General features: G+C 41.3%; 1 protein-coding gene across 1 annotated transcript in view; it reads left to right on the top strand.

The window, feature by feature from the left end:
- Positions 1–14,868, top strand: part of Svep1 (sushi, von Willebrand factor type A, EGF and pentraxin domain containing 1) — a 179,470-nt gene that overhangs the window by 91,625 nt on the left and 72,977 nt on the right. The window contains exons 15-22 of the mRNA XM_006985289.4: positions 528–692; positions 1,250–1,483; positions 3,422–3,583; positions 5,680–5,841; positions 8,846–9,007; positions 9,632–9,723; positions 11,041–11,137; positions 12,794–12,907. Coding sequence (XP_006985351.1) covers positions 528–692; positions 1,250–1,483; positions 3,422–3,583; positions 5,680–5,841; positions 8,846–9,007; positions 9,632–9,723; positions 11,041–11,137; positions 12,794–12,907 — 1,188 coding nt within the window. The remainder of the gene's footprint in view (positions 1–527; positions 693–1,249; positions 1,484–3,421; positions 3,584–5,679; positions 5,842–8,845; positions 9,008–9,631; positions 9,724–11,040; positions 11,138–12,793; positions 12,908–14,868) is intronic.

Below are 14,868 nucleotides of genomic sequence, written 5' to 3'. Positions count from 1 at the left end.
AATCATGGGTCACACCTCATGAAGTGAAAATGTGGTGCCTGGCTGTTGATTGCAGTGACATCAGGGGCACTTCATAAGTCAGACACACCCATGTCTTCTCCAGTGATGCGAACCTTACAGGCTTCCCCACCTTTAATATATGAGGCAGATATTCTGAATAATATTTACAAAAAAATCTGACTATGTTCATTAAGCTTATAAAGCCATTTTTAAATTGGAGGAAAGTATAGGAGAGAAATAGAAATTGATTTGACTCCTGCACGTCCTCCCCAATTCCCTCTAAAGTGGGGATAATTACCTGGTAACTTAAAGATGCTGTAAATCCCATATACTTTCAGAGGAATATGGGTTATAGTCTCTAAATTAAATGCAAAATGCCTCCCAAAATGACAATGTAAGGCTATGGACCAAACCCACATGGACACGGGGGCAACTGAGTAAATGGTTGCGGGCAGTTTGACTTGTGACTTTAGAACCAGAACACAGGGGAAGATGCACCTGTCTGATCACTTGTTTCTCTGCATCAGGACCAGGGGGCTGGGGTGCAGGCAACAGGCTGGATTACTCTTACGATCACTTCCTGGATGTTGTACAAGACACACCCACCAGCATGGGCAAAGCCAGGTCGGCACGGATCAAAAGAACGGTCCCATTGTCTGACCCCAAAATTCAGCTAATTTTTAACATCACAGGTAAGGATAAACGTTCTATTTGCTGAAGTAATATGAGGTGAAGTCTGGAGAGCTAGTTCTGAAATCTGTTCTGCCTGGTGTTTATTAGGAACCAACCCTGGAAAGAACTAGAGAGAGCGTGGCCAACGTAAGCATGGCCATGGTTTCCTGTTTAGTGTTGCAGATGTGTTTTCTGGTCCCTGGAATAACCAGCACCCTGCTTTCCCTGCGTGTTGACAGGGTGAACTAAGAGGCCTGTTTTAAAAAGCAAGAATGTAGAATAATTCACCATGTCATGATGAATTCCCTCAACAGGTGATGTTAACCCAGCATCTAAGAAAAGGATCCAAACAAACATATTTTGCTCTTAATACTACCCACGTGTAACTTATCCAGTCAGAACTGATTGGCTTTATTCTAAATTAATTTCTTTTTCTGGAGGACTTTAAGAGTTCATTGGGGGTAAAAATTATTATTAGAGTTAGTACCTAACACACCTATTGTGTGTGTGTGTGTGTGTGTGTGTGTGTGTGTGTGTGTTTGCATGCATGTTTAATTTTGTTGTGTTTTTATCTCAGCTAGTGTGCCACTGCCAGAGGAAAGAAATGATACCCTTGAATTGGAAAATCAGCAGCGGCTCATTAAGACATTGGAAACGATCACAAACCGCCTGAAAAGCACCTTGAATAAGGAGCCCATGTACTCTTTCCAGCTTGCCTCCGAGATGGTGGTGGCTGACAGCAATTCCCTGGAAACAGAGAAGGCTTTTCTCTTCTGCAGACCGGGCTCTGTGCTGAGGGGGCGCATGTGCGGTAAGCCTCCCCTGGGACCTGGCTGTTTACTGTGCACTGGGTCAACTGAGCTGGGTACAGATATTTTCTAAATGTGTATGAAGAACATTGATATGAAACAGGCATTTTGCATTGTTCTGTGGTTATTACTACACTGTATTGTCTTGAGAACCTGAGTATACACCATTGTTGAGGACAAGCCACGTATTTTATGTGAGGGAAGCAAGACTAATATTCGATTATAGCTCTTTAAACCTCATAGTGGCGCTGGAGAAATGACTCAGCATCCATATCTGGCAGCTCACAGCCACTGGTAACTCCAGCTGCAGGGGTTCTGATTCCCTCTTCTGGCCTCTACTGACACTTGTGTGTGTGTGAGTGTGTGTGTGTGTGTGTGTGTGTGTGTGTGTGTGTATACATGAGTAAACAAAATAAATCTTAAAAACAAAAACAGCCTCACAACTTTTTATCTATTGCTCCAACAACAGTAGCTCACATATTTGACCATTTTTGTGTATCAGATACACACCTCTCCCATTTAATCTCATTCAGCATCTCTATGGTGTGCTGTTAATATTAGTACACAGTACAGATGAGAAGAGTAAACCCGGAGAGGTACAGACATACTCACAGAAGGTGATGTAGCAGAGACTCCTAACTGCACAGGCCAATTCTAAAATCTTGACTTTTTTTTCAATTAGGGTAAAATTCACATAAATACATACTTGAAAATGAACAATTCAATGGCATTAAGTTCATTCACAGGATGCAACCATTATCTCTGTCTATTTTCAGAACATCTTCAAAGTCTCTCCTATTCGCTAGTCATTCCCCACCTTCTCCCTATCTCCTTAACTCTACTCCACACAGCTATAATTCCAATCTGGATAAACTCCAACCTGTTTCCTAAAGAAGCCACCATACACACACACACACACACACACACACACACACACACACACACACACACACACACACACACTGAACACAGTGACATCTTGGTCTCCCTTAAGTCATGGCCTTGTATCCTGTCTGGGAAACCTCCTTTGACAGTGTGTACAGCCATCTGATATCATTTGTGCTTTCCCTGCAGTGACAAAATCAGCTTTCAAAGCTGTTATTACGATCCTACGCTGGTTTCTTTTTCACTCTCTGAGAACAAGGAATCATCTTGACCACTGTCTCTCCTGTCTCAGTGGGGCCTTCAGAAAGCCTGTGCCAGCTTAAAATGCTTGTGCTGCATCATGGCTCAGGGCCATGAACTAATGCACCTAGCACATTGGGGATAGAGAACTAGGAATCCATTTTTAATAAGCACCGGGGTAACTTGTACTCATTAGCATCTCCGAGTCACCAGGTCTGGAGTTGAGGTGTCTCTCTAGAGTGCTAACTTTAATAACACCCTGCTCGGTGAGTTTAACATTCTCTTTGACCTCAGAAATTCCATGTCACTACAAGTTATAAAATGTGACTATTTCCTTGTCACCTTTAGATTAGAGGATGCCTTCATTGGGCAAGAACTCCTCTAAGCACGGCCAAGGCTCTTCCTCACCTGTTTTCGTCTTATTGTGTTGACCTGTCTCTTGTCTCCAGAAATTACATGGAAGTGGACACGTACTTTAGTCTTATGTGCCGGTGGGGGGGGGGGGGGAGCATGCAGAGAGACAACTTAGAAAACATTTTCAATATCACCAAACCATCACAAGTTCTATTATTGAAAGCTCTATCATAGAAACCCTAAGACTGGTCAATAAAACTTATGCATCTTCTCAAAAGGAAAATCTACTACTATTGGTTTTTAGAAATATATTTATGGAAGGTCTACTCACTGTGAAGGTAAAACTTTCATAGTAAAATTTAACACATGAACAATAGTACCTAGAAGCAAACTTCATAGGAAAAAAGAACTGAAAGGTGCCATGGTGGGGGAACTTGAATTTCTGACCATTTTCTCCACAGTCAACTGCCCCCTGGGAACCTATTACTCTCTGGAACATTCCACCTGTGAAAGCTGCCTGATGGGATCTTATCAAGATGAAGAAGGGCAGCTCGAGTGCAAGCTTTGTCCCCCGAGGACTCACACGGAATATCTCCATTCGAGAAGCATCTCTGAGTGCAAAGGTAGAGGGCTTCCTTCCATGCTTTGGCCAGAGAGTGGCTGGATGTCCAGTTGTAATGGGAGGAAGGTTTCTTTGCCCATCACTTGGTCTTGGCCAAGGCTCCTGTACCAAAAGATAAATTACAAGAGACAATCATATTTATTTCATGAAAATTTTATGTGGCACAGGAGTCTTTAGAAATGAAGACACTAGGAAATGTGTGTGTCATGCTGTGTTTGATGATGAGGTGACTGGCTATGTAGTATAGTGGGACAAAAAGAAAATGACCCAGTATGAACTAGGAGGGTGTTGCCAAGGTCTGTTTGTCTGCATTCTCCCATGTCCCGGTGTCTTAAGAGTTCTTTCTTCTTCTGGGTAGCAGAGTGGACATGTCTCATACAGTCTTAAGACCCACAGTGAGAGAAACAGGGTGGAGGAGGTTCAGAGAGAACTGTCTGCTTCTGCAGCTCAAAACTTCCTTTAGCGTAAAATATTCAGTACTCTTTGGTGCCATACTTTGGGGTAGAGCAGTGGTTCTCAACCTGTGGGCCACAACCTCTGAGGTTGAGTGACCCTTTCACAGGGGTCGCATATCAGATACCCTGCATACCAGATATTTACATTATGATTCATAACTGTAGCAAAATTACAGCTATGAAGTAGCAACAAAAATAATTTTATGGTTGGGAGTCACCACCATATAAGAAACTGTATTAAAGAGTCACAGCATTAGGAAGATTGAGAACCACCAGGGTAGGGGATTCTTAGCCCTGTTTCAATTCATCAGTCTAAAAATAGGATGGGATAAGAACAGTACCCAAAGCAAAGTTAAGTATTCTTTCTTGTTACAAATACTAAGTAGATGTTTCCCTATTGAAAAGAAATCATTTGTCTTTCTTTGGGGAACTACGCTTTACTCCATGCTCCTCTCCTGCTTTAGTCCACATTCACCGACTAGCCTGAACTTTTTTCTGGAATCTCACACTAATCAGGAGAAAGGACTCTCATAGTACTTAGCAAAGATCAACTTAGTTTTTGTTAGAGAAGTATTTGATGTGGTAAGATCGATTCTCTGTTGACTTGGAAATGAATTCCCACAGACACAGATGAACAGACTCTTGCTACTAAACCATGCGGTACTTCCCACATTTCTCTGTTCCTCATAATGCAAGCCCCTGGTGGAAACATTTTCTTTCATAATGAAGGTTAACAGAAGACACACCTCACAGAAGAAATTTCAAAATTGTTCTTCCATACTATGGATGTGAAGGCAGCTGTGGGTACTTAATGATAAATCTAGGAGGTGCCAGGTGATTGGAAATGTACCCAAAATGTTAACAATGTTAAGTATGAGAGTCCCTCCTGTGCTCATTGCATGAGTTGGAAACCTGGGGCTTATGCAGTGTCGCTAGGCTCGGCCTGGGAGGAGGGGACTGGACCTGCCTGGACTGAGTCTACCAGGTTGATCTCAGTCCTCGGGGGAGGCTTTGCCCTGGAGGGGGTGAAAATGGGGCATGGGCTGGAGGGAAGGTGAGGGGGGCGGGAGGGGGAAGAACAAGGGAATCTGTGGCTGATATGTAGAACTGAATTGTATTGTAAAATAAAATAAATAAATAAATAAATTTTTTTAAAAAAAGACTGAGAGTCCCTTGGAGAAATCAGAGGAAAAGACAGTGGTCGGGACGCACCCATCAAACGGAATGGTTGGCGGAGTGCCGGAATCCGCTCTCATTTGGAGATGTGAGGTGTTGTAGTAGTCGGATACATGGAGCCCAATTGGAGATTCTGTTTCTGTCACGCTTTACACAGCTTTCCCGGTGCATATCTTGTCTTTAAGACAGTGCCTCATCACAGTGCCTATTTCGAGCTCTGTTCAACGACTACTAAACAAACTGTGTGGTTAGAACACTGATAGGCAATGATGGAAGGAACTGAGTATGTGTCTAAAACTTAGTAGTATACAGAAGCATGGTGGCTGTAGCCTGTGTGACCGGCTATAGGGAGGAAGGAGTTCCCGTCTCCTTCTCTGCCACACCTTGGACTGGGGAATCTCTACGCTGTATGCAGCTAGTTTTGAGCAGCTCAATTTTGCTCATTGCATTGTATGTCTCTTTTCAGCTCAGTGTAAGCAAGGCACCTACTCATCCAGTGGACTTGAGACCTGCGAATCATGTCCGCTGGGTACTTATCAACCAGAATTTGGATCCCGGAGCTGCCTGTCATGCCCAGAACCCACCACAACTGTAAAAAGAGGAGCCATCGACATCTCTGCTTGTGGAGGTTATCATCAATGCTTTAGATGTTTATATTTATTTACATATGCTAAGTTCTCTCTGTGGAGGAATGGGATGCTTTTAACAAACTAAATGTCCACAGTATGCAAAGAATGTAAATAACTGTTTCTTCACGGGGAGGTTTTTTTTTCCCCCAAGCTGGTCAGAGCTTTAGTATAAACAATGGGCTCTCTGTATATTGCACAAGACTTCTATCCCAGGCCTCAGTAATAAGTGTGTGGCATCACAGTACCATAGAAATAAAGGTTTCTGGGTCCTGTCCCCAGAATTTTGACTCCCTGGGTGTCATGTGCATTTCTACCTAGTATTCAGGTAATGCCTACTGTTACTAGTCCGGGGAATCACACTGTGGCAGCCACTGGTTTAAATAGAAATGAAAAAGTCAGCATTCCACTTGGAATATCTTTAATATCCTGGCTGAGTATAGTTATCCAGCCAGAAATTCCTGAAGATGTAAACAAACTAGAAGATAAAAACTTCACACTCTCTCAAAACCGGGACTGAGAGTCAAAATTGATCTGTTATGGGCTGGGAGACGCCTCAGTCTAGTGACTGCATACATACATGTATGCATACATACATACATGCATACATACACATGAATATACAAACACATAAATGTATACAGTAACATGAATACATGCACTCACATAAATGTATACACACACATGAGCACACACACAAATGTGTACATACACATGAACACACACACAAATGTGTATACACACATGAACACACACAAATGTACACACACACACACACACACACACACACACACACACAGCAGCAGCAGCAGCAGCAGCCTGTTGTAGAAACTCTGACAGTCTGTTTCTCTGTAAAGCTGGTATAGTTGTATTCAGAACAAAAGGTTGGTGGGCCACATCTGCAGTATCACAGAGACTCACAAGCAGGGCTACGTGGTGACTCTTAAAAGCGTGAATCCTCCCATTCTTTACACTCTGCTTTAAAAGCCTGAGGTTTATGGCAGCCCAGAGAGTGAAAAGATGTTTTCTTATTGCAAGGCTGCTGTTCCTAAGAACCAGCCCGCTCTGGGCCAGTTCTCCAGGCTGCAAAGGGAGCCACACACACACTTCCTTCTTGAGCTACAGCTACCACCAAAAAGAGACTGAGATTTCTCGCCACCAGCCAAGCGGGAAGTGGAAGGGGTAGGCTAGAGCTGCATCTAAAAAGATGGAATCCTCAGAAGTTAAGAGCCGTGGGCACAGGAGGATGGATGCTGAATGATAAGTCTATACATCTTCCCATTTGTTTAAACTGTCTCAGTAGACCAGGGTCATGGTAGATAAGAATTTTAGATCTCACACATTCCTTGAGCAGTGTCCATCAAGCTACTGTTTGACCAAAGAGTTGAGAAGAGAATTTTTCTAGACCGTGCTTGAAGTCCATAAACCATGCCTGTTGTGGCAAAGCTGCCTCCAATTTAATTTTAAAGTCAATAAAGTCTCACATTATGCTTGAAATGCCTTTGCTAGACACTCTCTGATTTTGTTAATATGGGAACTAATTTTGAAAGAAAGTCAGCAGTAAAATAATTCTGCCCCCACTGCAAGATCCTCCAACCACAAGCAACTGGAATTTTTACAGGGAAGCGAGTTCATATTTGACTTTTCTTTCTTTTAGCTTTCTAAATAAGCCTTGAGGTTTGTCTGTTGCCAACTTTGCAATTAAGCAGTTCTAATTCCCAGAATGTGGCAGAAATTCTGGTAAATGCCCCATGTCTCCTAGTATTCCTAGCATAGTTAGCCACATTGTCCTTACCATGGGTGAGAAGCAGAAATAACTCATCTCTCTCTTGTGGCGTTGGACCAACACTATTGTACTTTAAAATTGAAGTGTATGCGACTTATAAATGGACCTTCACATATTTTCTCTTAGTTTTCAACTCCCTTCCTTCCTTTCTTTCTTCTTTCCTTCCTTTCATCATTATTTTCTTTCTATATTGATTTCTGTTTATGGATGTGTCACTCTGTATTTTGCTGAGTTTGCCTTACATTTCTTAAAAAGAAAATACCTTTGATGTCTCAGCATACTCAAAATTAATTGTTATAATGACTATAACAATTACATGTTACACATTACTACTATGCCCATGCAATACAACCTTTATTCATCTTATCTCTTTTTACACACATATCCTCTGGCTTGTGGCTACAAAACCCCATAAATGGCAACTGGTCTTCATTGTTGACACATTCCACCCCATAGGACAAGGATTTATAAGGACCAGAACAATACACCTCTCATTCTGAGCCTTTAGGGTGGAGTTAAAGCAGGCATTAAGTGACCTCTGGCACTGTCTTTGGAAACCTATTACCTTATTTATTTATTCATTTTTGTATGTTTAAAGTGTGTTGCATGTGACATGTTGATACCATACTTATATGCTCACTGTAGTCAAACAAGTTAATGCATCTCACCATCTCTGTAAGGTGGCTCCTGAAATCTATGGTAAAGGCTCCTGAAATGTATGCCATTGACACTTCCCAGATTATACTAACAGTATTATCAAGAATCCAGTACATTTATTTAAAGGTCAAATTGATTAGGCTCCATGGTTGTATTTGTTGTCCTTAACACCATTAGTAAACAGTATTTGCAAGGTAATATTTTCTCCTGGCCATTCAGGTGTACTGTTTTAAATTTGACTTTACTACTGATATTGGTAGTAAATGAAATCTCTACATTGTTTCCCCACGTGTATATTCTGTGTATATTTAGCTTTATATTAGGTACTAAGTAGTACTGCTATGAAAGCATGTGCCTCTGTTTACTGCATATATAAATACAGATGCACCATTTCTCATCTTATACTATCAGTTAAATAATGTAATTAGGTCTCTGGGAATTCCTTTTCCAAATAGAAAGAGACAACACAAGTGTTTCAGTAGCTTCTCACAACCGAAGGTTAGGGAGCTTATCTTAGATATAAAGAGCCATTTCACACACACAATCTTTTTCTTCCTTTGCAGTGCCGTGTCCAGTAGGAGAATTCTCCCGTTCTGGGCTAACACCCTGCTATCCATGTCCTCGAGACTATTACCAGCCCAATGCAGGGAAGTCCTTCTGCCTAGCTTGTCCCTTTTACGGAACTACAACCATCACTGGTGCCACGTCCATCACGGATTGCTCAAGTGAGTTCTCAGATGTTATGCTGGGGTCTTACCTGTGCCACTCTGGTCTCTTCTGTTCTGAACACCACCATTTTGGGTGGATTTTGATATCTGGGCTTAATTCATCCTTCTATGGTCTTTTAAAGCAGCTTTGTTAAATTTGTTTATTTATATAGTCATGTGTGTGCATGCATGTGTGTACAAGTGTGTGAGCATGCACGTGTGTATATGCATGCACACATGTACATGCCACAACACTCATGTGGAGAGCAAACAACAACAGACGGGATTCAAAACTTACAACTTCCCCCATGCATGTCCTAGGGTTGAACTCAGGCCACCATGCTTGATGGTAAGTGCTTTTACTCACTGAGCCATCTTCCCGGCCCCCTTTAAGATCTTTTTGATGCCAAGACTAGAAGAATTATTTTGGAAACGCTGCACTTGGTAACTTTCAAATGTCTCTCTCAGAGTCTAGGATGGAGTGACATGCCACCCGTGATGTTTTCCTGTTTAGTATGACTGAAACAAAATACGTGTGGCGTGACTCACTCTGCAACCAGATCTTACCCTGAGTATTTCGAGAGAGTTCAGTTTTGAGCCACACCTACCACCCACTGACATTTTGCCTGTTTGTTTTGTTAGGTTTTAGCTCCACTTTCTCAGCAGCAGAAGAAAGCATCGTGCCCCTTGCAGCCCCTGGACATACCCAAAAGAAGTATGAAGTCGGCAGCCAGGCAAGTCCACTCCCTGCACAGAACGTTTTCTTCAGTGGGATGCTCAGAAAATAATTTGCCATTTTACATATTGCAGAATACTGGGGTTGAAACCTTCATCAGCTTATGAATACTATAAAGGAATATTTAGTTACGGTTTTTTTTTTTTTTTTTTTTTTTGGTTTTTTCGAGACAGGGTTTCTCTGTGTAGCTTTGCGCCTTTCCTGGAGCTCACTTGGTAGCCCAGGCTGGCCTCGAACTCACAAAGATCCGCCTGCCTCTGCCTCCCGAGTGCTGGGATTAAAGGTGTGCGCCACCACGCCCGGCTAGTTACGGTTCTTAATAAGAACTTCCAAAAAGTGAAACATTAGACGTTCTTAGTACCAAAAATTGGAGTTATTTTCCAAGAAATGCCTGCTCAACAGTATGTAGATGTGGGAGGCTTTGACTCACTAGTTGACCCATCACTGCAAAAGGGGGGCTTGGTTTACCAAAGCCTTTGTCGGGGGGGGGGTAGAAATATAATTCAGATTTTATTTCAAAATTATTTACATATTTTGGGACCAAAGGAATTGTTTCTTGGGATAATGTGTGAAGAATTAAGAACTGTCACTCAGGAACATAACTAAACCAATTATTTTTCTCTTGTGTGTGTCCACGTGCATGTGTGTGTGTGTGCACGCATGTGTGTGGTAATTGGATTTGAACTGACAACCTCACAATGCTGGGCAGGTGTCCTGCCAAGGAATTTCATTCCCAGGCTTGCTTCCCTCTTTTTTTTTTTTTAAATGATCTGCTATGTCAGATATTTTGGGTAGATTCTACCATTCCCCTTAATTCATCCTACCCAAGAGTCAAGAGTCCCTTGGAATTGGCATTTTTAAAACCAATGATATAATATTTCTTCTGTCAGACTCCTACAGCCCAACACAGTGAGCTGCTGGGGCTCTACACATCACATTTGAAAATGAGCTGGCTGAGCACAGAAGTTTGTAGGAGCCTCTAACGCAGTGGTGTGATGGAGTCCATGGGCCACTTGTAAATAATCATATATGGACTTCACCCTAGAGGCTCTGTTTTATCTGGCCTTGGTTGACCCCTGTGCTTCGCATATTTCAAATAAAATCTCTAATGGATTCTAACCTGCAACCAACCCTGCATGCATTTACCTCACTGGAGAATCATTGTTTGTGCCCATACATGGCAGGCTACCATGATATGGCAGCTAGCTTGAAGAAACTCACTCAGAAGCAACGTGATAACCTTACGGCCCCTAGGTGGGAATGGTCCAAAATGACCGAGTGCTTCTCTGTAATGCATGTCTTTTCTGCCCGGTAGGTCTTCCACGAGTGCTTCTTAAACCCTTGCCACAACAGTGGAACCTGCCAACAGCTGGGGCGTGGTTATGCCTGTCTCTGTCCACCCGGATACACAGGTGACAACAAGGAACGCTAACACATTTTGTGTGAAATTGGTGTAGCTTGAGTCAGACTTTGGAATGCTAAACACACATCACGTAAAATACATTAGACCGTGTTAGTGAGGAGAAATATGGGGTTGAACAAGATAAAATGCATGCATACCTAACAGTTTTCTTTGTACAGCTTGAAGAAAAGGGGGGGAAAACTTCACTCTGAGAGCTAACACCCTAGCTGGGGGTATAACTGGAATACAGTCCAGGAGTCGTGTCCAAGGTTTTGTTCTAACACAAATTAAAGGCATGACACTCAACTTGGTCCAGCACAAACATTTTAGAACAAATTCCTGGCTTCTCCCATTTGTTACTCAAGAGTGGAAGTTCTTGTTCATAGATGAGGTTTGTTGCTTTGTCTCTAGCTTCAGAACCCATGGCTTTGAACTAGAGGCTGTAGGAATAAGTAAGAATTAGTTTTATTTGCAGTTTGGTTCATATTACAGATGTGTCCAGAAACAATTTTAGGAGAAAACAAACTGTGTTTTAAAATTGCAATTAATTTAAAATAATCCTTTATTTTCTCTAAAATAGATTTTTGCTTAAAAAAGTACACAATGAATTCTAAAAGTTTTTCATGGAAAATTATATTTAAGTAGAATTCACCAAAAAAGAAATAAGCAAAAGGAAAATTAGAAACAAAAGATATCCAAAGGCTAGCAAGAATATTGGCATTCTGTTTATCACAGTTGGCTCATGTGTATGAGTTCTTTTAAAAAATGCTGACATTTCATAGGGTATATGGAATTTGCCAGGCATGATGGTACACACATTTAATCCCAGCATCGGGAAACAGAGACCAGGGATCTCTCTGAGTTCAGGGCCAGCATGATCTACAAAGTGTGTTCCAGGCCTGCCAGGAATACATAGCAAGATCCTATCTAAAAAGACAGAAAGGAAAGGAGGGAGAGAGGGAGAAAGGGAAAAAGGGAAGGTGGGAAGGTCTTCTCTGAGAATTCTACACTTCAGTGGTGGCTTAAAGAAGGCATATAGAATAGTGCATCCCATACATTAGTGTGTGCTGTAGCTATTTGGAATGCTTGCCCAGCTACAGATCACTGGACCCTAGAGAGTCTGGTAGTCTCAGCATTTCTGATGTAGTGTAGGGTATGGCTTGAAATGCAGCATTCCTCTTCTGTCTGAAGGTGATGCTGATGCTGGCGAGCTGAAGATCAAAGTCCCCTGGTGGGGAGGGTTCCTAGCAGAGCTAGCCCAGCAAACCTGTATGCACCCTATGGAAATCCAATGCAGGGCATCTGGTTTATGAGCTGAGAGTCAGCAAAACTTGGCCCCACTCCATCTCTCGAGCCAGGTGACCTTGATAGCAACTCTATATAGTTTTTGTGGGGTTTGCTTTATAGTTAACATAATTTATGACTCCTATTTATAACTTCCAGCTTCCCTCTCCTTTCTCTTAATGCGCTGAGATATTTTGCTACTACCCATGTAGTGTTGTAAGGTATCTTAAATATGGAAACATGTCGTGCCTTCATTAACCACAACTGGATGGTAGCTCTTCCTTATACACCTAGATTATAGAGATCATCACTTTCAACTGACCACACATGTTCATTACTCTCTTCTTTTAATTTATCATTCAGTATTTGGTTTATATTTTAGGCTTAAAGTGTGAAACAGATATTGATGAATGCAACTCACTGCCTTGCCTCAATGGTGGAATTTGTAGAGACCAAGTTGGGGGATTCACTTGCGAGTGCTCCTTGGGTTATGCAGGTAAGGAGCAAGGCTAGTGTCTTTATAATATAAACCGGGTCTTATTTTGGATTATTTCTGTGCATTTGGAAAGTGCTTGTTATATGGTTATGCAAGGAGAACAAGGTATAGGTTTTTCAGTATGAAATTGCTTATGGTTTTTAAAATGGTAACATGAGCAGACCTGGTTCCCTCTTTATCTACAAGATGTATGACTTTGGGGCCTCTGAATGTTTCTGAACCTGTTTTTAGGTTCATAAATGGAGATGAGTTCTCATGGGATGTCAGAGAAGTACCAGGTCCTTCCCCAGCTCTTCACTGTCTCCTTACCGAAATTCTGAACTGGATGTGTATGTGTGTGTGTGATTTTTCCTATAAATCAGTCACTTTTGTCATTATAGGCTCCACTACTCTTTTTTTTTATTTAATTTTTTTTCTTTCCTTTTACATACCAACCCCTGTTCCACCTCCCTCCCCTTCTCCTGCTCCCCCCACCTACCTCCATCCTACCCCATCCCCTAGGCTGGCATACCAAGTTGGGGCCAGACCTAGCCCCTCCTCCTTGCATGAAGGCTGAGTAAGACACCACACCATAGGGAATGGGCTCTAAAAGGTGATCATATATTTAAGTATGTATCATATTTAAGTCAGAGACTTGCAACTTTCAACTATTCTCCCTCTAAAATAGTCCAGAAACATCAACCTCACTATCAATTCCCTTGTTGAATTTCATTATAATGATTCTAGTATTGATAATGGAGTCTTAAGAAGTAGAATGTGTACCAGACTTTTTCTTTTGGGCCATCAACCAACTCCCAAATCAAGACACAAAGACTTATTAGTTATGAATGCTCGGCCTTAGCTTAGCCCCTGTTTTAATCTGTTTCTCTTTGTCTACGTTTTTGCCTCTTTCTTTCCTTCCGTATGTCTTTCTTTCACTGCTCCTCATGTCTGTCTGTCTGGCAGCTGGCTGGCTTCTGGCCCTGGCATATCCCTCTCTTTCCCCCTCGTTCTCTCTTCCTTATTCTCTCTCAAGCCTAGATTCCTCCTCCTACTTATTCTCTCTGCCTGCCAGCCCCACCTGTGCCTCTCCTGCCTGGCTATTGGCTGTTTAGCATTTTATTAAACCAATCAGGTGCCTTAGGCAGGCAAGATGAAACAAATGCAGCACATCTTTACATAATTAAACAAATGCAAGACAAACAAATGTAGCATGTTAAATAAATGCAGCATCAACAAATGTAACAGACTTTCACATAGTTAAAGTAATATTCTGCAGCATAAACAAATGTAGCACACCCTCAAATAGTTAAATATCCCACAAGAACGTGATTTATGATCTAAGAAGTAGTAACTATCTTACATATTGTTGTGACAGAAATAGAGATCATATCAGCAAGTTATCTCTGTACCTAACTTATGAAATTATTATCCAAAAATATACATTTAAATAAGCATTGTAATTCATACATGTATATTATTTTATGTATTTAATACATCTTTTATAATCCTTATAACACATTTAACAGTCACTACATTCTGAAAACATTATCTCCAAAAAACAATTTTATAATGAACTGAAAATGTTAATATAATTTATGGTGGCAATCCTTTGAACCAGTTCCATTTTGTCCACTTGGGATCCATGAGCCATGATAGCCCTAGTCTTATGGGGAGGGACACTGAGTTCATACAGAAGAATTACATGTTGTCTGGAAGGCCAATTCAAAGATTTCTGAGTATTTTTATTTATAAGCATTTTTACTAAAAAAAAAAATCTTGCAAATAGAACTTCTGTACAGTTTGAATAGTGATTCTGAAGCCATTTCACACTGGATTTTACAGTTTCACTATCAAATAGATTTTTATGCATATATCTGCTATCAAAAACAAAAAAATCCATGACAGAATTAGAACAGAGAAGCAATTAGCTTTATAACCTCTTTCATAACTCATGTCCATTTTCTACATTCAGTCCAACA

The sequence above is a fragment of the Peromyscus maniculatus genome, chromosome 2 (genome assembly GCF_049852395.1).
Source record: "Peromyscus maniculatus bairdii isolate BWxNUB_F1_BW_parent chromosome 2, HU_Pman_BW_mat_3.1, whole genome shotgun sequence".
NCBI lineage: Eukaryota > Metazoa > Chordata > Mammalia > Rodentia > Cricetidae > Peromyscus > Peromyscus maniculatus.
This window is presented reverse-complemented; position numbering and strand designations above follow the sequence as displayed.